Source organism: Anser anser (genome assembly GCF_964211835.1).
Source record: "Anser anser genome assembly, chromosome: 14".
Lineage (NCBI taxonomy): Eukaryota > Metazoa > Chordata > Aves > Anseriformes > Anatidae > Anser > Anser anser.
The window spans coordinates 1,469,560-1,492,787 of record NC_139735.1 but is presented as its reverse complement, the minus strand read 5'-3'; the positions used below and the strand labels follow the sequence as shown (position 1 = coordinate 1,492,787).

Below are 23,228 nucleotides of genomic sequence, written 5' to 3'. Positions count from 1 at the left end.
GACGAGCCCTGCTCCCCGCCGCCTGGAGCTGGGCTGGAGCCGAGCGGGGCTGGGAGGCAGGAAACGGACTGGGACTGGGACTGGGACTGGGGCTGGGACTGGGACTGGGGCTGGGGCTGGGACTGGGACTGGGACTGGGGCTGGGGCTGGGGCTGGGGCTGGGGCTGGGGCTGGGGCTGGGGCTGGGGCTGGGACACGCGGGCCATGCCGCAGTGTCCCTGGGGGCGAACCCCTGCTGGGCAGGAGGCAGGAGGCCTGTTGGCTCCTGCCAAAAACCAGCCTCCTCCAGAAAGTCCTCGTGGCTCCACGGAGGCCGGCCGAGCTGCGCCGTGCCCCAGGAGCTCAGACCCTGCCCTGCTGTGGGCTCCTGCTGCAGCAGGCCGTTGCTGCAGGTGGGCCCCTGGGAGCACCTTGCGCTTAAAATTCCGATTTTTCTGTTTGTGTTTCAGGGAAATTGCAACTCTGTGGTAGGGGGGCAGCGGGCAGCCGCATGGGGCTGTGGAGGGGCAGAGCCAGCGCGGCACAAAGGTGCTGTGAGAGCACCAAGCGCCGCCCACGGCGATGCGGTCCTCCGTGTCAGCTCAGAAACAGGGGGTGGTTTTTAAGTGGGCATTTATTTTTTCCATACTTGACTGCTTTTTGTTCTAATGTTTTAATTCAGTTTCTTCCTGCAGTCGCAGAAGTGCTCTGGAAGTTAATATAAAACAGTATTACATTTTTGTGTGTTTTGGGTTTTTTGTCTAAGCTTTTATTAGGCTTGTCATGCAAGTCATCACGCAAAAATGTAAAAGGAAAAATGATGTGTGTGTGTGTGTGTGTTCGTACTGGCGACCAAACCCAAGCCCCATCGATACACGAGGCAGGGAATTGTTCTTTGTGTTTCAGGGAAATTAAGTCCTGCCTGAGGAAGCCCTCGGGGCAGCGAGTGGTACCGATTGTTTTATTCGTGCTCTCCGATGAGATGTCACCCTCGTGTCCCCGAGCCCACCGCAGGCTCTCGGATATTAAGGTGCTGAAGCAGGGCTGTGTCGGGTGCTGTGTGAGAGGAGCTTGAGGACGACAAGAAGATCATCCTCTTCTGAGAACATGCAGATTTACAAGGATTGTCTAGGCAGTTTAGCTGCAGGAAAACAAGCCTTCAAATGTTTTTTTCTTAGGCTTGGTTCAGTCCCTTGTCACCCCAGCGGGCAGGAACTCTGTCGCTGGGTACTCTGGAACTCACATTTTCTTTCATCCCACTTATTCCCTACAGAAACGATCTTTGTTTGGCAAAGAGTGGAGAATGCAAGGTGAACCGAAATGCTACAGGGAATGTCTGGCTGGAGGGTGCATCCCTGGCCGGTTGTACTTCATCTGGAAGAGAAAAGGAAAAATGCGAATGATTCTGCTACCTGACAGGCTATGCAAGAACCGAGAAGCTAAATATTTAGTGGTTTTAATTCAGGGGAAAGGAAAGGGATTTGGAGAGCCAAGGAAGCAGGTGCACGTGCGCGTGCGGGGCAGGGAAGCACCACGCAGCGGGGGCTCGCGAGCTGCAGCAAAAGGCTGCAGAGACCCAGGGCTGGAGGAGCTCTGCCAGCGCCAGCGAAGTGCGGCACAGCCCCCTGCAGCACGTGCCGAGCTGGATGGGGGGGAAACAGTGTAAATATACGTGCTGTTCTTAAAGAAAAACATCCTCTGTGTCCTTGAAAAGTGGAAATGTAGGAGGAACAGATAAAAAACAGAGTGAATCGTATTAAAGCGATGTCCCCCTCTGTATCTACCCTGCATCTGACTTCTCCACTGCAGTTTGGGGTCTGATGTTTTCTCGCTAAACTCCGAAGTCCCTTTTGCTGAGTATTGTGCCCGTTAACAGGGATTAACTAGAAGACTTGACACAGATGTCTGATCTCCCTGTCCCCAAACCATCAAATACAGAAGTGCCACGGGCACTGCAGACGCACCCCGCTCACTCCCCACGTGCCGCGCAGCGTCCCGACCGGCCCCGCTGGTCGCACGGCTGCCCGCAGAGGACTCGGCTTTGTTGGAGGCAGGGGACAAAAATTTCCTGAGGACTCCTTTTGCCGGTGCCGTCAGCTGTGGGGCAAACACCGTCCAGCAGTGGGGTCCTCGCCTCTGCTCCCAGCCGCCCCCCGCCCGGGGCTGGCCGCCTGCAGGGCTCCGTGGCACGGTGGGGCCGGGGGCTGCTGGTGCGGGGGCTGCCGAGGCTTGTTCTGCACTTAGCGCGAGCATGGAATTATAACACTTATGGTTATCCCAGGGTTTTTAACTCCCTTGTTTCTTCCAGACTATGTAATTTTGGGGGTAGCCTTTTTGTTGTAGCGTAATGGTTATTATAATAATTTTATTTCCAGTGCTCGTGGCACGGAAACCAAGAAATCCGGAGGGAGCAGGGAAACCGTTTTCTGAACTGACAGAGCGAATCATGTGAATCGAGCAGGAATTTAAGTAGAGGTGAGCTGTCGAGAACAGCCAGCACGGAGAGCTCCTGGTTCCCGTGACTCCTCCAGGCTGAAAAAGCAGCCGCCGCCTGCTCTGCTGTGCCCGGCCACCTCCAGAAACCGCGGAGCGGGCCAGTGGCCAGCGGCGCTTCCCCAGGAAAAAGTCAACGAGGGACTTTTGAGAGTAAGTACATGGGAGCTGATCTCCCCTGAGCTTTCGGGAGTGCTCGATGCTGTCACATCAGGGCGCTTGAACACCGCTCTCCCAAAGCCTGGGTGTTGTGTGCTAGTATCAAACCCCATTTTAGAGCATCTTGCACTTTTTATTCTTATTTTTGTCTCTACACACAATGCTGGTACTGAAAGTCCCTAAATACACAGACGTGTTTCATCACTGCTTTAAATGCAGCCTGGATGGGATGCTCAAGGCTGGGCCTGGTCGGAGAGAGCCTGGGTGGCTCCCCTTGAAGCCAGCTGAACTCCGAAACCGTCTGAGCGTCTGTGCTGGGCGAGGCACTCACACGGACACCAGCGAAGCTTGCCCTTCCTGCCAGTGGGAACCTGGTTCTCATTTGTGGATTCCGGCTTTTTTTCAGGCAGAAACTGTAAACCCCGAGCGAGTTTCAGCCAGGAAGCATGGGCTGAGCATCCTTCCCTCGGCCTGAAGGAAGCTTTTGCACATGCTCTGCCGAACCAAAGGGGATGGTCCCTGCTCGGGGCAGTAAGCAGGTGCCCTGCCGCTGTCCTGCAAGTCCCACCAGCAAACTGGAGGGGAAATCCTGGCCCTCCCGTGGCAGCGTGGGCAGTGCTGGTGTGTGCGGAGGCGGAATGCGGCGCTTGGCTTCCCAACACCCCGGCACTGAGAGGTTAAAGTGGCTGGGACTTAAAAAAAAAATACGTGCAAGAAAGAAAATCCTCATTTGCTGAAGAGAGAAAGGAAGGGGGGGGGGGGTGGGGGGAAGTTGTTTGTTAATAATAAAGAATGAGCTTCTACAAAGACCTCGTGTCCAAAGCTCTTTAACTTTTCCTGGCATTTCCCATCCATTCCATTGTTAAGCCCTCCGCTGTCGGAAAGCAGCGCCGGGCCAAGGCGCTCGGTGATCTCATCGCCAAGGCTCGTGCAGTCGCCTCTGTTTACGCGCCGCGCAGCATTTGCTCCTCAGATTTGGTTTCCTACTTTGAAGAAAAAAAAAAAAATTCTTTCATTTGTGCAGCGGGCTCCCCCCGCCCCGGCCGCTGGGGCTGTGAGGAAAATAGCACCTCGGTGGTTTTCAAGGAGAGGATGGCCCACAGTGGATTCCCACAATTTATAAGAGGAGACAGGAAGGCCTTAGTGACTCATAAACACCAGCAGATTCTGTGTATGAGTTTCTCTTTGTTGTTTGTTATCCTTAATTTCATGGTTTTCCTTCTTTTGAGCGTGTTTGTGTATTTTAGACGATGCCGTCGTTCAGTCGGGACGCCGTGCGTGTGGTTCCCACACAGGAGCAGCGCTGCCTGCCTTACGGCGCCGCTCAGCCGAACGCCAAGAGCCGCCAGCGGGAGCCCCTCAGGGCTCCGCTCCGTGCCACGTCCCGACACGCCGACCGTGGGGCAGGGGCGAGGAGCGAGGGGGACGTTTCTGTGGCCTGTGTCAGGACCCGGCCGACAGGAGCGGCCCCTCCTGCAGGCAGGGTCACGCTGCCCAGCACCGCTCCGCAGCGCCCAGCCTCCGGCTCCTCAACCGAGCAGCCGCGGGCCCAGGCACCCGTGGAGGTGGTTTCATCCTGCTGGGAAGCCAACGTGTTACGAGGCGAAGCCCCTTTTCAGACGAGGCGTTTCACCTGCGTAAGGCTTTATTTCACCACGCAGCCTGGCTGTCAGCTGTTGGACTGCCGAGCCGCAGCCGCCGAGTGCCTGCGTGCTGGGAGCGGCTGTCGGCTGCGGGTGCATCTCCGTGCAAGAGGTGGTCTGAAAGAGCCTTTCATGCTCTTCTCTGGACTTGGGGACAATAACGGAGCAGCTGTTTAAATATGCCTGAAATTTCAGAAACACACAGGCAAGCAGTAAGCTTTCCCAAGGTGGCTGAGTAATCTTGTTTGCTTTAGCATTTTAGTCCCCCAATTACCCAAGTGAAGGATATTGCCTCTTTAAACAGAGTTCAAAAAGCCCAAGAATTTTTTATAAATAGCTCACATCCTCTTGATAACAACCAGGCTGCTATTTATTGCCCACTTCCCCTCAGACAGACAGGTCAGAGTATTTAAAATCGCACTTCCCATGAAATCCAGAGGAACTTGGTTTTCCAGGTTCCTACAATTGTTTGTCATTCTGGGTTTCCTTTGCAGTTTACAACATTCAGCCAGGCTAACCCTGAAAGGAGCTGGCCACGGGACTGTTAAGGTATATTGCTGCTTAGTTGGAGTCCTAATACACATTTTCCGCTTGCTTCTTTGGCACTGAAAGACAAACCCATCACTTCCCGGCAGCATGGGGTCTCTCCAATCAGTTTTTTTATTATCCCAGGACCCCACTGAGTGCTCTCTGTCCCTATTTCACATCCCCACCTCCTGCTCTCTCAGAAGCCACGTGGCCGAAGCCCTCTCTCCTGGCTTGGGCAGGTGGGCATGCAGCAGCTGCCACTTTTGTCCGTTTTGGGCGTCTCTGACGGGACAGATCTCCGCTTCTCAGCTGGGGCTGGCTGCTTCCAGCATCTCGCCTTTCAGATAGAGCATTTAAGCTCTTGCAGAAGATGAAGATTGGTAAAAACGCATTCCAATCTCCCCTCTATCCAGGTGTGTTTGAAAGTAAATTACGCTGCCCCGCTCCCTGGGCGGCCGGCGGGGTGAAATCCTGGCTGTGCTGCTCTGAAACCTCGGCGAGCTCCGCTGCTGTTCTCCAGGCTGAAGGCGCAGAGGGTGAGCTGGGCTCCGGGCTCCGGGCTCGCAGCCTGGCGTCCCCCAGCCCCACGCTGCAGCACGCGGCTGCTGCTGGCTGACCACCAGCTGTGGGCATCTTCACACCAGGGAGACCCAAAGGCTGTTTTTTATTATTATGTTTTTTTAATTTTATCCAGGCTATCTCCTCCAACCAAGACTTTCTCAGTTTGCTGTTTGTTTTTCAGCTTGCACCCAGCTTGAGCACAGACTCCCTGGGTCCTCCACTTTGCAGCTGAGGTTTCCCCACTGAGGCGCTACCCGCACCGTCCCCGTCCTTCCCTGCAGGCGGGGGCTGGATACGGCCCGGGGCTGGGCAGGGGTGGCCGCAGGAGGGGGCGGTGGGGGCCTCAGCACCCGACACCCGGGGCTGTTGGCATCAGGGAGCAAAACAAAATGCAGAGGCAATTTATCGCGGCCATTTGTCCGCCGCTCGCAAATTGCCGACCCTCGCAGGTGTGTGACCCCCCCCGGCCCCTGCGTGCCCGCGGGAGCCAGCTCCTGGTGGGGACGGGGCTGGCAGCTGGCCGAGCGCTCCGGCCCCGATTCTCGCTGCGTGAGCGCTGCCTCGTGCACCAGAAACCGCTCGTCACTGGGAGATGCTGACTTGGGAAGCGAGCCGGGGCCAGCGGCATGTGCGTGCGTGGGAGCGGGTGCCCCGAGCGCTGCCCTCGCAGCCCCTGCGCCTGGGAAGCCAGGCCTGAAAGCGAGCTCCTGTGTCAGCCGTGCAGTCAGGCATGTGGAGCTGCTGCCTCTAAAACAACTGTTTTTTATTTTATTTTATTTTTTTTTTAAAGACAGGCCAAGCAGACCTTGAATCTCCTACCTCATTTCCATGCAAACACAGCAGAGGTGCTCATTAGGGGAGCTGCTCTGAATAATCCCTCTCTCATTTCGCATGGGCGTGCACCTGCGCACCTGCTGGCGTGCGCACGCACGGCGAGAAAATGTCTGTGTAGCTGCAAAGGGATAAAATAAAATCCCTTACTGGAAGAAGGCTGCTCAGCACCAGGGCCACCGCTGGGACACAGGCAGGCGGCTGGGAGCAGGCGGCACGGGAGGGCCGGATCCTGCCCGCTGCTCAGGGGTGCGGGGCGGCCCCAGCCCGAGCCCCAGCCTGCCCGTCGGGCAGCCGATGCCTGCTGCAGCTGCTGGCTTTTCCTGGATCACGCCGCTCCTATTGTTCTTCTCCTTCTTGCAGAGGCTTCTCACCACGGAAAAATGTGTCACGCTCCCCAGCACAAAAACAGGCTCGGGGCTGCCAGTAAACGACAGCCCCACCGTCGGCGCTTTGTTTAGCCTCTGCGAGGAGCCGCGTTATCGCGGGGTTTGTCTGCAAGGATGGATGCGGCTGGAGGATGGGGGTAACTGGAGGATGGGTGGCCCAAAGCCGCTTGGTTGTCTCCCCATCCCACCCTCCCACTGCCCGCAACACCGAGAAACCTCACACGTCCTCAGGGCTTCTTCTTAACCTTGGGAAAATCTCAGCGTATCTATTAAATGCATATCTAAGTGAAATATTTTCAAATGAAATATCAAAATTAGCTTTTTATCTAATTTCTGGAAGTTTCTGCCCATTTTCTCAGAATAAGTGCATTGCTTAATAGGTATTTTGCATGCTTTGATTCACCAGAAATTCCCTTTTTGGTCAGAACTCCAACAGCTGTGGTTCCTCTTTGGACCTGCCAGTGAACCACGGAGTCAGTTATTCCCAGCTCTGCGTCTCACTTTGCCATCTTATAACCCGTGCTCATGGTGCTGGAATTGATTTCCTTTGATGGTCAATTATTGAAAATTAATTCGAAAAAAAGGTGATGATTTTGACTGAAAAAGTATTACTTTTACATCTACCAGTCAAACCAACAAGACGGTGCTGGTCTGCTTCCAGCAGAGACACGGACACTGGGTCGATGTTTTTAAAGCTTTATGCACAAGACTCCAACCAGTGCTGCCAAACTCAAGTTTACATTTACACATCCTGGCTAGGTATTTTTTTTAAAAAAACAAAACCAAAAACTAAACAACACAAAATATAACGAGTTCAGCATCTTTCCCCCATTGCAAACCTTTCGGCATCAGGCGTCACGATGCGTACAGTGCAGTGATTGTCTCTCTATCTGATGCAGTGACTAATGCAACCTTATTTTTCAATAATATTCTTTGAGGCCAGGTAAACCACCCGGGCTACCTGTGTGGATGACACAAATCATGGCGTTTCTCTCAGTGAGTCACAGGCTGAGCTCCACAGCTCATGCAAATGAACAACAGGAAGGGTAACAAATAAAGCAGGCCCTTTATTTTTAGCAGCCTGGCTTGCTGCTGGTGACATGGGAGGCAGCTCTGGAGCTGGCGGGAGGCAGCGTGGCGAGAGCGGGGAGAATCCGTGCCAAGGGGCAGAAAAGGCAGAAGCCTGAAGAAAGGAGGCTCGGGAGGAGTTTCTGCAGCAGAGAGGCAGTGCAGGAGGCACTTTCTAATGCCTGGGGGGATGAGGAGAGCTCTGCACCCCCTGACGCAGACGCACCCAGCCTCACGGTGCGGCAGACCTGGGGGCCGCGAGAGGCTCGCACCGCCACGCACGGGCGAGATGCCGTCGGTCCTGGGAAATACAACAGGGCCTGCAGCTCCCTGCCTGTCTTGGAGACTCATAAATGAGGAGGACGACACCTGCCCGAGGCCACCACGTGCTGTCCAAGGCAAGGGCAGGCTGCGGAGGTGGCAGCGGGAGGCCGAGCCCCGCGGGCTTCTCCCTCTGACCCCGTCCCCGTCCGCTGCCGGCCGGACCCCGGGGCAGAGCGGAGCCCGCCTCTGGCTGACTGGCACTCAAAGGCACGGGCGCTTCTCCTGGAAACGAGAGCACGGCAGTGGGGAACGGGGGCTGAAAGGCTGGGAGAGGCTTTGTAGGACGCGTGTCAGCAAAATCCCTCCACGTATTGGTACCGCTGGCTTTATTTTTCATTTCCAGCCGTGTTTTCAAACCGGGGGTCGAGCTTCAAGCTCTGAAGAAGCAGCGTGACTCCACTGCGAGTTTCTCCATGGTTTGTCAGGGCAGAGGGAAGGAGGGAGGGCAGAGGGCAGAGGGCAGGTTACCCGGGGGCTGGCTGTGCTTGGGGCGCCCCAGCGATGGGGCCGTAGAGCTCAGCGACCCCCGGGGCCATGGGCTGCGGGCACTGGGCCCCCGCTGGGCTCGCTGCTCCTTCCATCGCCCCTGCTGTCCGTGCTATCGAACGACTGATCTGGGGCTGCTCCCTGCTTGTATTTTTAGAAGAATTGCTATCAACATTCATTGGGATATTTTTTAATAGAAAACCACAACAGCCATTTATATATTTAACAATATATATTTATATATATATATAATTTCTAGATCAGTACATTCATCAGTACTTGTTTTTCTTCACAAACAGAAGAACTCTTACAATAGTAGACTTTCTAAAATAAATACTATTAAAATAGAGCTTCAAAATAAATATTCTATACAAAGAAAACCTTCTGTGGTAACTTTTCAGGGTGCACGTGTGGTGGGGGTGGCAACAGGAGGGGGGGGGGGCCTTTACCAGCGTGGGGAGGGGAGAGGGAGCCCCCGGCGCTGCGGCGGGGTGCGGGCTGCCCCGAGGGGGAACGCCGGTGTCCGGGGAGCTCGGAGGGGATTTGGGGGCTGCTCCTGGTACGCGTGGAGCTGCAAAGAGCCACCCGAAGCCCCCGCTGCTGGCCGCCGGCTCCCTGGAGCGCCCGCTTCGTGCTCCGGGCCTTCGCTTGCGTGCGCGGGCAGCGCTCACCGAGGCTGCACCCAGCCCTCAGGGACCGAGCCGCGGGGCCCCACGCCACGGCCGGGCAGCCATCCTCACACAGGGGTTCTGCGCTAATTAGAAGCTGTTCGTCAGCTTGGCGGAGCCGCTCGCGTGGCTCCGAGTGCCCCCGTGGCTGCGCCCGCGGGATGTCTCGGGGTGGCAGGAGACCCAAGTACCTTCAAGGGGAGAGGGGGCTCGGGGGCGTTGGGATGGGCGCAGGAAGGGAAATAAAGGCGATATAAAGCCCCACGGCCCCGGGGCAGGGGGGGCAGCGCCAGCCAGCTCCTGCCACCCCCGAGCTGCCCTGTGGCGTGGGGAGCCCGAGGGTCGGGGAGTCACTCTGCTACATTTACCACTGCTCTAACACATCCACTAACGCGTTACAGTCCGCCAGCAAGTGATCGGCTTACATCATAGCAGGATTTATACAGGAAAAGAAACCAACAGAGAACTAGTTTACAGCTATGTACAAGGAAGGGCACAGCAGCGGGAGGCGGCGCGCGCGTACGCGCCTGCAGGCCGGCACCGGGGCGACCGCTCCGACGTTGCGTTTGCTTGCAGGAACCATGCGTCTACACAAAGGGGTTTGCTGTCGCCGATTTTCGGTACGGATCCCCCACGAATAGCCGAGGACAGAGGGTCGAAATGGCACGAAGCTGAAGGTGGAGGCCGTTTGGGTACTGTGTACACCGCCAGTAGAGGAGGGCATCAGGCAGCTTCCTCTCCTGCTGCGTTTTCTGGCCTGATTGTGTCTTCGGAAAATGATTTCTCTTATTAAATACGTATACCTTATACATTCAACCGGCAGTTCAGCTGTCTGGGGGCTGGTTTTCCTTTTCCCTTTTCCCTTCTCATTTGTGCAAGATAATATGTACAACCCTTGATCCCCACCTGCTTCCTTCTTTCTGGTGTCCCCATATGTTCAACACAAGGATAAACCATAGGAATTGGTATCTGGTAACAGACGTCGTATCCCTTTTCCTGTGATTTATCGCATACAAGCTAGCACGTTATAAATATAAAACCTTTTTTTTTTTTTTAATTTTCCATTCAATAAATATCTACAACTAAACTTAACTAAACCCCAAGTCATTCAGGGTAAATGAATTCTTAAAACAAAAGACACCAGAAGTCCCATCAGCGCGCTCCTGCCAACCCCTACGCAGCAACTGTATTGCAACCAAGCAAATGGGATTCCTGGAAGTGCTACATGAGCTCTGCCTATTGCTTTTCTAATTAGAGATGACATTTCACTGTCACTGCTGTGCATTTACTGAGGAAATTTCCTCTAGTTTAAAAAAAAAATAAAGAAAAAGAGAAAAGAGAGATTAGATCAGTTTTCAGCATGCAACAAGTACCTACCTACTTATTACAGTGTTGCATGTTTGGACAAATATTTGTATTTAGCACCTTGGAGTTGTCAAGAGCAAGGGGTTACTGCATCTTCGGGGAGTGCAGAACAGGCCCTAGGATGAGTGCACAGAGCCGATGATATTCACTTACTGAAGACCACGGGCAAATTCTTTAAATACGCTCCCTTCCCTCCCCTGGCTTTCCCTAGCATTTGTTAACACTAAAACAAACATTAAAAGCATTCTCTACACTTAAAAAGACACTTTTGTACAGAGGAGGCAAAAGTAGAACAGCAGCAATAGAAATGGGGGAACGGGATGTAATTCAAGCAGATGCCATTCTTCCCCAGGATGAAAAAAAAATAATCTTAATATTTAATAAGCAAAGAAGAGCTTGTTCCAGGAGAGGAGGTACTGGGTTGATATCCTTATAAAAATACATCTACGTGTATCCTACACTTAGGTTTATGTGACATCTTAACGTAGCTCGAGAGCCTCAGAGAAACAAAACCAACACCGAACATCTCAACTTCATGTATTACGCTGAAATCGCCCTCGCTCCAGCATCTGGGGAGCAAGCACACGTGGTGGATGGGAGCTGAAGAAAACCCTTTTGCAGGAGGTTTGTACTGTTGATTAAAATCAATATTCCACTGGCCGAAGCCTGCTGCCGCAGCTAACTGGCGGGCAGAGCAGCACGGTGTTGGCACAACGCGCCGAGCCCCGCCGGCCTTCTGCTTGCACGGCCCCCAGCACACGGGCAGGTGGGTGGGCACCAGCCGGAGCAACGTGCTGAAACGTTGCGAGACCCTTGCACAAACGCACCGCACGTTGACTTCTGGCTCCAACCCTCTGAGGGGGACACAGAAAGCTTTAGGGAAACTCGTTGTGTGCAGCTGGCCCTCCTAACGGCGAGCAGGTGGGGAGAAGGGAGGCGGGAGCGAAGCCGCCACCCTCAGCAGGCTGCTGGTAGCAAATCGGAGGTCTGAGGAGGAGTGAAAACAGGAGCCCCACGCTGAAGGTGAACCCAGTGCAGCTCTCTGCGAACGGGAATGGTATTGCTTGTGGTGACGCCTGCCCGGTGAGCAGTTCATGGTTCCTGTGGTGCGCAGGCAGGGGGGCAGCCGGCCGGCCGAACCGGGGGTCAGTAAGCAGCTGGGCTTTGTGATGGACGTGGATTTTCAGCCTTCGCTCCAAATGATTGAGATTCCTCCTTTGGCCCCATCTAGTTAGATTCTGGCCGGTTCCGAAACCCTGAACGACCCAAAGTGCTTCAGTTTGTGGAAATAGTTGCTTCTGCTTTCTCCGAAGGCAAAAGGCTAACGTTATCCTCAGAACACAGGTTACGAAAAAGACAGAGCTCCACCCGTGGGGCATGTCCCCCCCCTCCCGTCTTCCCGAGTTATCAAAAAGGCTTCTCTGGCCTGCTGGCTTTGCTCTCCGGCAGCGCCTTGCAAATGACACTGTTTGTGTTTTTGCATCTGCATCCGGGCCGGCTCACTTGGTCGTAGCATCGCTGGGACAGCTTGACGCAGCCGGTGGCGGGCAGGTAGCAGAGCAAGCAGGGCAGCACCAGGGAGAGGGCGCTCATGAAGGACCAGCGGGCGCAGCAGTTGGAGTGGGAGCAGGAGCAGGGGTGGTCGGCGCACGTGCCCTCGTCATCCTCGTTGGTGCAGTGGTAGAAGACGCCCTTGACGAGACACATGCAGGTGGAGTAGTTGACCAGGTTCTGTGCCGAGCAGAGGCACTCTTGGTTGCACACCCAGCAGGACGGCAGAGTCCGGGGCAGCGCGCACTCCTTACACTTGCATTTCCCACAGGCTTCGCACAGGAGAAAGTGCTTGTCCAGTTCCTGAGACACGGGCCCCTTCAGGTCCAGGGGTTTGCAGTTAATCGCCTTGGGCTGAATGCGAACCGCTCGGGGCGAGGACTGCTCCGCCACGGGCACCGGGGCCATGTGGTCCAAGAGCCTTTGGTCTGAAGACGTGCTGCTGCTGCTGCTGATGGAGCTGGGGCGCCCGCTGAACGAGATCCAGGGGTGGGTGACGTCCTGCTCGCACCGCTGCAGGTGCGGGTTGGTCAAGACCAGTTCATGGGGGCCCCGGGGGCGCTTCTGGGCTGCCAGCTGGGAAGCGGTGGGGTTGTCGGTGTAGTCGTTCTCTATGTGGGTCGTCTTCATTTGGTCAATGGGCAGGATGGTGAGCGGGTGCTGCAGCCTCCCATAGGGGATCCGACTGTCCAGCAAGGGCTGGACCATCACAGAATTGGGGACAACGGTGATGTTGTGGGGAATCCGGGGCTCCATTGATGAAGCAGCCTGATTACTGGTGAAAACTCTGCTCTTAAGTGTCCTGGGGGGAGGAGAAGAGACAGAACAGGGGCAGGGGAGAGAAAGAGTGCATCGTTATTGAGATAGTCTGCAACCCCAGTCCAAGCAGGGCTCGCTGCAGTGACTGGTTATTGTTCAGAAGCTCTTATCAAGACTACAGCATGTGGCAAAGGGAGTCAGAGCACTTGCCCAGGTACAAAGTGCACCGCTTTCGTTGCTGCTGCTTTCCTCTCCCTAACCTTGGCCATACATTGCTCCAGCCCTGGTAGGGGTACCGTTACTGCATGCTCTCAAAGTGCTTGTTTATCACTTCTACTGATGGAGAGCACACCTCAGGGTTACCAGTGTATATAAATATGTGCCGGTTTGTCAGCACACTACCCAAAATGAGTTATCTGAGGTCTGGGGATTTTCCCCGACTGACCTTGGTCTCTATCGTGATGCAAAAGGGTGACCTGTAGGAGTGTTGGCCGGCTACAGAAACGCTTTGGAGAGCGGGACAAAGCACTCGTCCTTGCTAACCCAGCGCCTGAATCTGCCTGTGGGAGGATGGCTTGGCTTCGGCGAGGAAGTGTCCCGTCTCCATCGGGAGCTGTTGGTTTAAAAGCCTGCTTTCATCCCTCCTGCGGGAGGTGGAAGTTCTCGCTTAGCAGCTTGTCTGCTCGCAAAGCAGCGTGAGAGCGGATGGGGACGGATTACGGGGAGAGCACGCGCACAGGTCAGACTGGCTCTCGGGAGCTGATATGTCACCTCACGCAGGTAATTAGGCTCCCTCCTTCAACACGCTAAGTGGACTAATATTTAGTTTAAGTGCTGTTTACTGGCTGTGCTAGCTAAGCCATCTATTGCTGCAGTTTCTAGTTTCATTGAAAGAGTGCAATTTATACTGGAGTAGATCCAAAGATTCAACAGCAGCGTAGGACAAGAAACCACAGGAAGTAACTAAACTTAAATCAAAGAACGGAAACTACTTGGTTCAAATTTAGAAAGTGCACATTGTTTTCTAGTAGATGTGCCATTTCCTTGCTGAGTGACCTTTATTCATAAATAATATAATGTTGGAGATCAGTATAAAGAAGTGGTGAGTACAGCTTCAGAGCAAGTTGCAGGAGGGGAAAAGCTTCTGGTATCAAGAAAAAGGAAACAGGGAACTGCTGAAGACATTTCCAGTTCTTTGTGTTCAGGCAAATAAATTAACCTTTTCCAACAGCATGAAAGATTTTAATATTACAGCAGACTGAAAAGACTGAAAAAAGTCAGGAAAAAACTGCATCTGATTACAACAATTTAAGTCACACATGAGAAATGTGTGCGTGAGAGTAAACATATGTGCTGCTCCTATATGAGCACATCCCCACAACTTTAACGCAGTTACAGAAACTGGAGCATGAGCTAATTATGCATTTTTGGAAGGAGAAAGAGAAGTACACTTTTGCCCACTTAAAAATGTTACTAGAGTCCACCGTTGTATTTGTAAATTGTTGCTGTGATAGATCGCTTGGCATTTGAGGGGCTGAAAATCTGCCAGTTCCTCCGAGATCGATAGGAGACGGAGCTCAGGCGGGGAACCTGGGGGCCGGAGCCGCGGTCAGCGCAGTGCAAGCCTCCTCTGGGACGCCAGCATTGCATCCTGCCCACCGTGCTGCACAGGCTGAGCAGAAACAAGGGCTTTATCTATCAGTAATGGCGATTACTGTCATGCAGTCCTGATGCTGTTACTCCTCACTAGTTAAAATTCTCTGCTGGGTCTTAGTCATTCATCCAAATTTTTTTTTTTATTTCATTATTCATAGCTCATTGACACCCTGGCTCTAGAAACAAGAGTTCTTAAAGCATCCATTTCCTAATTACTGCATTTCAGAAGTAAAAATAAGCAATGATCCTGACAACTGTGGGGCATGCAGAGAAGGAAAAAAAAAAAAGGCAGATTTATTTTGTACATCAGAATCCAGTGTCATGATAAAAAAAAAAAATACTTGCTGCAAGCCAGAGCTTAGCAAAATAGTTCATTCTGCGTTGGCTAGGTGTTATGTTTGCAGGAAGACTTCGATCTCACAGCTGATTTTTTTTTTTTTTTTCCTCCCAAGAAGAGAGGCAGCTGTTCTGGCTGCTGAGAGACAGTGCAGCAGAGCTGGTGTCAGCTGGGAGGTAGCAGAAGGAAATGGTGGCATGCTGAACGGGGTGCCATGCCCGTCTGTCTGTCTGGCCTTTCTGTCACTGGCAGCGCTGCTGCCTTACTGCTCCGTAATTTGTAAATCACCTCTGGCATGTGGCTCCGTGCCCTGGTCCCAATTCAGTCTCACTTGCTATCAAGTCTCTGGAGTCTGGTCCCTTTGCAGGAGGTTCAGGCTGGATCTGTAGATCATGACTTACTTTAAGGCACCGCATGCCAGCGTTGAGCAGAGCTGTTTACCCTCAAGGCAGTGTCCACTGCCTCTGTCAACGCAAAGGGTCTGATCTGATGCTGATTTTCCCCAGACAGCAGCTCTGGCCCTTGGCAGGGCAGTGGAAGCGCCCTGCAGCGCTCGGGGGCTCTGCCTGGGGTGGGAGCGCAGCAGCAGCAGTGGCTCAGGGTGGCTTTCCATCAGCCCTGGGGCCGCACGGTCAGCGATGGCATCACACGGGAGGTAGGTCATTGGGTTAACCCGCAGGAAGATCATAGCCACAGGTAGCAAGCATGCGACCCCTAAAACCCCCAAACCTGGCAGTGCTCGGTGCTCAGACATGGCCATATGCAGGCATACGTTAAAAGAGGGCTTAACTGAGGTAATGCTAATCAGGATTTCTGAGTTAATTATCACAGAAAAGAGATGAACCCTGGACTAAGAACCACGCTTTAGGTTAGTTAACGTTGAAAATTATTCATCATCTTTTTTTGTTATAATACTGCTCCGAATTGTCCTTCTATCAGGCAAACTCATGCTGCAGAGCATGGGGAATGAAGCACTGACGCTGCAACCAAAGCCCAAATTCCTGCTGCAACCAGTTAAGGGAGACGTTAAAGCAGGGGCAGACCCCGCAGATATTTGGGCGCAGGATCTCCTTGGGTAAAACCTCTGGAGTCAGATAAGACCCAGCTGTCCCAGTTCCCAGACCCCTGCTCCAGACAACGTCCCTTACTGCAGATCACCTTCAAAATACCGCAGGTTCACACCCCACCAGGGTTTGGTCCCTTTGCTTCTGCCCTGCCTTCTCACTCCTGAGCAGAGCCTTTCCAGTTAACTGCTCGCACTTTGTGAGCTACGCTTAAGCAAGGCAAATTTCTGATATTTATGGAATTTTCCAATTTTCTACGTTGCTGCTGATGGTTTTGTCGCCGAAAGTTTCAGTGGCGCAGTGAGATTGCTGGTGACAGATCCAGGACAAACATCTCCAGTGCTGAACTCGAGCGTGAGCCGGGTGCTGTTGGTTCTACGAGGAGGCTCTGCCCTGCTGGGATCTGCCTGACGAGAACAATGACGGTAATTTATGGTGCATTTGCTTTGGGTTTTTGCATCTGTGTGCTTCCCCTGGCACACGCCTTAAGCATGTCTTTCCCTGAGCTGTCTCTGCTTTAAACTCGATGTCTGCATTGGCCAACCTTACTGAGAGCCTCCAGCAGGCTGACCTGTGAGAAATCTGTGCCACAGCGAAGGGCAGGGGGTGCTGCGTTTGTGTGGCAGGAGTGGGTCCTTCTCTCCCGGCAGAAGAGAGGGATCCATCCCACGAAGCTCTCAGGTTCAGGACTTGTGCTGGAGCAGGAGCAAGTCAAGAAGCAGACTGCTCCCATAAATTCTTGCAGGCTGAGGTGTGCCTGCCACGGTGCGTTCACGCATCCTGATGACTTCCCTGGAAGACCCCAGAGACATCAGAACTTGGCCTTTTTTGGTTATTGTGCTCCCCAGGGGGAAAAACACAGCTGCAACCGGTCTGAAACAGTTCCAGGACGACTGAACAACACATCAAGCCATCCTCTGAAAGGCAATCAGCTCGCGGGGAGACAGAAGGATACAGGATCCTCCTGTGGAGCCAGGAGGGATGATGTGCACTCATTCTTGTTCCAGAGGTGGACGTGGTGCCCTCCCTCACCTCCTCACTAGCGCTTGTCAGGCAGGATGACACTGCTGCACACCGTGACTTTGGTGCCTTGGTCTGCAGCCTCTGTTGCAGCCACATCTCCGGTCCAAATGGTGGTCGGGGTGACCTGGCACAACTTCAGACCTCGAACGAGGGTGCCCTCCTGCCTCCCCCATCTCTCCCCCTTAGGCGAGGCCCTGAAGCTGCCTGGTGAAGTCCTCAGGCTAACTGGGAAGGGGCTGGGTACAAGAGACGAGCTGCAAATGCCAGAGCCCTTAAGGACGAAGGGTTCTGCTCCGGCTCACCTGCCGGGATGAGGCAGGCCTGGATTTTGTGAAGGCAGCGTTGTGAACAGATCTGCTCCTTCGGGCAGTGTCAGTTAGGCACCGCTCGTGGATACTGAATTAATTGCTCAGATTGAACAGATTTAATATAATGAGATGTGCCATTTACAACTGTAGGTTCAGGAAAACAAAAAGAAAAATAGGAGAAGAAATAAAGTGGAATAGGAGATTTAAGATACTTAACCACCGTACCTTCACAAAAGCTATGAAACTTTCTGTAATGCCTTTGTAACACACTGTACTAATTCAGTCCAACTGAAAATTGCATTTTAATTCTGAGGAAAAAAGTGCCATACACAATACTTATAAACAAAACCACTTAATCTTTGATCATCAGTAATTACAATATTATAGCATTAACATGGGCACAAATTCACTGGATGCATTTGTACAGGCAATTTTCTGAAAGTAGTCAATAGGAAGGAAAACTCATGAGTATGTTCTTGCGTTGGGATTTATTCATTCTTTAGAGGCAGGTGAAACAATGAAGCTCTTTTCAAAGCAGAAATGTCAACAAAATCCCATGTAGAGAAAATTTCTCTTCCCCCATGCCATCCAGGGACTGTATGGCTGCTCACCACATGCAATTTTGAAGTCAAAATATATTCCCTTCCAAGGGAACTATGTCGGATTTGAAGACTCAAGTCCATAAATGTGCTGTAGTTTGTTTCATCCCTTCATCTAGGTATTGCCAATTTAAAATTACTATTATACAAGATAATTACAAATCCTAAAGTTGTAGGAAACCAACTGTTATTTTAAAGTGTTCGGGTATTTTTTCAGACTCAAAAGTTTTGTAAGATTCTTTAGTCATATGAAGTTAAAACAGAAGTGATCTTATGTTTTAATAGGATTTTGGACTTGCCTGCATAATTTTTATAGAAAGCTACATCCTTGTGGGCAATTCAGTGAGAAAGCCATATAAACCCACAGGAAAGCTCATGCACATTAATGTCTTCAGAACAATTTCTGCAGTTGAAAGCAATAAGGTTCTAGTGTTTTTATTCTCAAAGTAGAGTTGGATAACTTGTCTTCCAGCTACCGAAAAACAAAATGGACCTTGGATTAAATATTTAATGAGTGCAGACGCGCATAATATTCATAACTGTTCCTATTACCTATTAGTTACTAGTTTTAATATGTTCTCTCTCATATGTTTAACAGCTCTCTAGATGTGTGCAGTAACAAATAATGAGAGTAAAGAACTCTGGTGTCCCATGCCCTGCATGGGAGCAATCCCGCTAAACCAGGCCCTGGAAGGCACCCGTGTGATCCTGAAACATCCCCAGTGCCCCCAGCCAGCTGAAGTCAGCAGGAAGGTGGGGCAGCCTGCTGCCGTGCCCCACCTCCTGCCCAGCCAGCACCACGTGCAGAGCATCCCAGTTCAGCCCCAGCCACCTCTGAAAGCTGCAGAAATGCTCACCAAGCAGATGCTCGTGTGCCTGCACCTGAACTTGGCCTTAAGCCTCAGAGAAAAGAAAGGCCAAACGTGCTGCCTGGGGTCTATTTGCTAACAGGGGGACCGCCGTTATGATCAGGGAAGTAGTGCAGCAACTGAAAACTCCTTCTGTACTTTATAAGCTGCGAGTACCGAATCAGGGGCACTTTGCTTCTTTCTGATGCATCTAAGCCTTAACGACCCCTCACGTGCAGCCTGTCCCTTCCCTTGTGTCCGGTTGGCACCAGCAGCACAGAGCTCCTCACCGAACTGGGATTTCTGCTGGGATTGCTGGCACTGGGTCATCCCGTGCACCTTTGTACCACAGCTCCTGCCCCTCTTCTGAGCCTGGCCCCGTGTCCTGTGTGGCTGGGAGCAGCTGAGCCCTCAGGGTCTGCACGGCACTGCCCGGAGCCCCGGGGACACCTTGCCCTGCCGACATCGGGGGGGAGGTAACGGCACCCAGAGAGCTTTCTGCTTCTTTGCCATAACTAGCGAAACATTTTCAGCATAGTAAAACAAACTTGACTTTTCAGTAAGAATTTGTATCGCTATTTTCCAAGAATTTTCCAAAGAGTGAAGCATCACAAGCTTTTGTGAGGTAGGGGTGGAGAAATTGCCCCAGAGAAACGAGGCCAAATCCTGGCGACGTCAGGGGGAGCCTTGCAGGGGCCGTGGTAAGGCCAGGGCTGCCCACCTGCAGCTTTGCTTTGCTCGGTGATGGTGAGGAGACACCAGAGCTCTTGGAGTCTTGTCACCTGGCAGCTGCATCGCACCTCCTCTTGGCTACCGTGATCCTAGACCTGCTATCATCCACACAAAAGCTGAATTTCCTTCTCAGGGAGAAGTCACAGTCACCTAATTAAGATTAAAATATTTGTAGTAATGGTAGCAGTAAATGTACTGTAGAAATGTGCTCATTTTCTTTGCTCCACAGGATGCGTGAATTTCTGAGGCAATGGGGCAAAAGGAAGAAAAATCAAAAAAGCAACAATGTCTTTGTAGACATACCAGAATACAAAGAAGCTATCAGAATTGAAATCAATACACTTGAAGCAGTGCAGTGCCAAGGGAGGCCATATATTCCAAGGCCTGTGCAAGTCGGCACCACTCAGAATCGGTGGTAAGCCATGTAAAACAGTTGCTCCTCTAATTTATCACTACTTTTATAACAATCATGACTGTATTCTCTCTCTTCTGTCACGGTTTGGTTATACAGTCTAGAAAAACTTGTCTTGAAAGAGTTTATCCCGGCTGCACGCAGGGCTTTTGGGCAGCACAGATGCCTCCTGCCCCCATCGGCTCCCCAGTCCCCAGCTCCTGGCCGAAGCTAGGTGGGGAAGGGGGAAACGCCTCGGGTGTGCTGACAGCAGAGCCAGGACATGTGGCCCCAGAGCTATCCTTGATAGCAAGGAGGACTTGCAACGGGGGATCTGCAGGGCCTGGCAGACCAGCGGTGCGGGTGGGTCCGGCCAAGCCTGGTCCTGGGCAAGTGCCTGGGGAGGCCACACGCAGAGGGACGGTCCTCGTCCCGGCCGAGGGGCTGCTGGTGAGGGGACAAAGTCTGCCGCTGCCTTTGTGTGGCGTTGAGGACATCCTCTTGCCCAGACCGGCAGTGACAAGGGACACGCTGCTGCCGCCTGAAGTCAGAAGGTTCAATAAAAGCTTTTAATGAAGGAAGACTACACTTCCGAGTTGGAGGAGGCCCCTCCGTAAGCACATCTTAAATGTGTGATTAAGAATCATATATAATGTTGGAGTTCATTAAGACTCAGTTAGGCTGTCTGAATTTTGAGTTAAGCTGTGAATTGTCAAAAAAAAAAAAAAAAAGGGAAAAAGCTCCTTTCCACGAAGTGCATTAATATTAACAAAATATTTGTGTTGATTCTTTTTGTTCCCCTCCTTATCAGCCTTATCTGTCTAAGAAAGGCTAGAATTTTCTCTACAAGTAATAAGGAAAAAAAAATAGAAAGCTTATTAGGGAAACCTGCCATTTTTAAAACGAGACACTAAATTCTTGCCAGAGCTTGGAAATTCAGAAGCTGGGAAATGAGACCCGTTGACTTCCAAGAAGCTGTCTCTGTCCAGCTAAAGGCTGTTCCTATGGTGTGAGTGAATAAAGCACATTTTGGCCCATGAACATTCAGATCTCTAGGGACTCAAATTTCTTAGTCAAGGCCTTTTACTGGATAAGAACACTTATCTTAAGGCCAGAAAACTAAGCTCAGATATAATCTATTAAGCTAATGGTACTAAATGATGACCATATTAGAAGGATTTTACATTATCTGACGGAAATATGTTGTATTGGATTTAAAAAGAATAAACAAACAACATTGTGACAAAATGACTTTGCTTCTAAAAAGGCAATTGTAAGTACTGGGCTGAATTTGGAAAACTGTACAGCAATATGACTAATGAACTTTTTGCTTTTACAGTTAGTATTTGGAAAACTATCAGAACTGTGAATTAATTATTGCTGTAGTATTGCAAGGGTGGCAAATTTCATTTCACTGAAGTCCGATTACAGTTTTATTTGTGAGGTGGTGGTGGGGAGATTGCTTTTTGAGATGTAGCATTTCCCAGTATGATCCGGGAATTAGTCATGATTCCATGAAAACAGCTTTTGTTTTGCTGTTTCAGGAGGAGAACAAATAATTTCTCCCCTGCACATACCTCACAGAGAATTTCAAAAGGACTGCAGTATTCAGAAATAGTCCTTTTAATTTTATAATACCAATATAGAGTCCCTTCTAGCAACAGAAACACAGTAGCCCATGGAAAATGGCACATTTATCAATGAGACATCCCCAGTGGGGTTCCAATAACTGAGAACAGCCCCTCCTCCTGCTATCATTCATTTTTATATGGAGAAGGGGGAAGCTAGTCATCAAGATCATTGTGATTCAGTGCACAAATTGTAGCTTTATTCTTCAACCCAAAATAAAGAGAGAGGGAGGAAGTCTTAATATTGGGAAAGCTGGGTTTTTCTTCACTTAATTAAACAACAATTCCTAAGCTGGTTTTCTGACATATTGTACCCTTTGCATGGTTTGGAAGAAAGGGAGCAGCTAAAGAAGTTTTAAAGAATCTAGAACATGCCTTTTCTACTCTGGACTAACCAGTGATGTTCTTCATTTTTTTCTGCTTTTATCTCCTACACCCTTTAAAGAAAAAGTTGGACTTATAAGGGATTTAAATGAAGAAATCAAACCCATCTCTTGGTCACTTCAGGAAAAAGCGTGAAGCCTTTTCCTCCTGCTGATTAATGCTGATATTCATTTGCACTGCCATTTCCAAGGTCTGCATTTCCAGCCCTGCTTTCCTCTAAGACCTTTGTGCCTTTTATATGCCCCTGTCTGTTTTTTCCATTCCCCTTCTGATAATGAATTTTCAGAACATGTCGTCTCTAGGCTTGTCTTTCTCCTGTGACGCCAGGACTGGTACCAGAAAATAAAATCCTGGCTTATCTTTGCTACGCAGTTGGGAGAGAAGAGCAACCAAGACAGGTTTTTCCCACAATATATAATATATTTCATATATCTTTATGAAATTATTCTAGACACACATTTTTATTGCTACTAGCCTTTAAAATATATAATCCATCCAGATTTAAAACTGAAGCAACCAAGTGTACAGCAAGACAGGGAACAGAACAGCGATGGAATAAAGCAGTAAGGCCAAAAACATCAAAAAAATATAAAAATAAAGACAGATGTATGAAATAAAATGCTAAAGAGCAAAGGTCGTGCAGGAAAGATCTGACACACCAGTGGCTGATCTCTGAAGTGTCCTATTATGGAGACAGCTCAGAACTACTTGACACTAGCAAGACGTATGGCTTTGGAAAAGAGAGAAAATATGTAAAATCAGCGCTCTTATTCCAAAGTAAGAAATACCCAGTTCTTCTTTGTCAGCCCAGGTGACCATACGTTTCTGATCCCTTGCGGAGAAAGAAGAAGAAGACATCCCTCCAGCAGAAAGAGGAGCCTCGTTCTGTTATAAAAGCCCTGCGAATAATCCCGACGCAAGTGTGGCAAAACCTGCCTGCCATATACGTACATCAAATGCAGATGTTGAAAGGACGTAGAAGAGAGGCATAAATAAGAATTACAGGCACACAAACGCGAATTCTGAAGGAAGCCGGAGATTTCCCCAGAACGCCAAGTCTCCTCTAGGTTGCGAGGCACCAGCAGCCATCTACTACTCCGCACGACCGCAGATAACTGCTGCTGGAGAAGTCACCGCGCGAAACGCGCTCCTGAGCTTGCCTTGCAGCAAGGGGACAGGCGAACGCACGCAGCCGGAGCGCACGGCTTCCCCTCGGGGAGCTGCTCGGGGAGCTGCCCGCCTCGCCCAGCCCAGCCCAGCCCAGCCCTGCCGAGCCCCCGCGGGGCGCGGACCTACCGGCAGCAGCGCGCCCAGCACCATCGCCCGGCCGGGGCCCGCGGCAGGGACCTGCGAGCGCCGCTGTCAGCGGCTGCCCCGCTCCGCCGCCGTGCCGCAACAGCCGCTGCCTGGGAAAATGGCTATTTTATGAATGGGAGGGCAGCGCGCCCCTCTGC

At 51.5% G+C, this 23,228-nt stretch overlaps 1 protein-coding gene and 1 long non-coding RNA gene across 6 annotated transcripts; one reads left to right on the top strand and one right to left on the bottom strand.

Moving 5' to 3' along the window:
• Positions 1–8,674: 8,674 nt before the first annotated feature.
• On the bottom strand, positions 8,675–23,222 carry SPRY4 (sprouty RTK signaling antagonist 4). Its single transcript, XM_083799192.1, has 2 exons — positions 23,071–23,222; positions 8,675–12,847 (listed from the first exon to the last, which is right to left on the bottom strand). Exon 2 carries the CDS (start codon positions 12,799–12,801, stop codon positions 11,902–11,904), a length of 900 nt encoding a protein of 299 aa, XP_083655318.1. The 5' UTR covers positions 12,802–12,847; positions 23,071–23,222; the 3' UTR covers positions 8,675–11,901.
• Positions 11,699–18,612, top strand: LOC310881682. Of its 5 annotated transcripts, none has more exons than XR_014572497.1 (5): positions 11,699–11,838; positions 12,008–12,205; positions 12,317–12,534; positions 16,149–16,286; positions 18,390–18,612. It is a non-coding gene; the product is annotated as an uncharacterized lncRNA (long non-coding RNA). The 5 variants fall into 5 exon arrangements; XR_014572498.1 differs by having other exon boundaries at positions 16,710–18,612; XR_014572499.1 differs by having other exon boundaries at positions 16,607–18,612.
• Positions 23,223–23,228: the final 6 nt, after the last annotated feature.

What these genes read in the sequence shown, in the direction of transcription:
- SPRY4 (XM_083799192.1), bottom strand. Translation starts at nt 12,801, where the DNA reads ATGGAGCCCCGGATTCCCCACAACATCACCGTTGTCCCCAATTCTGTG.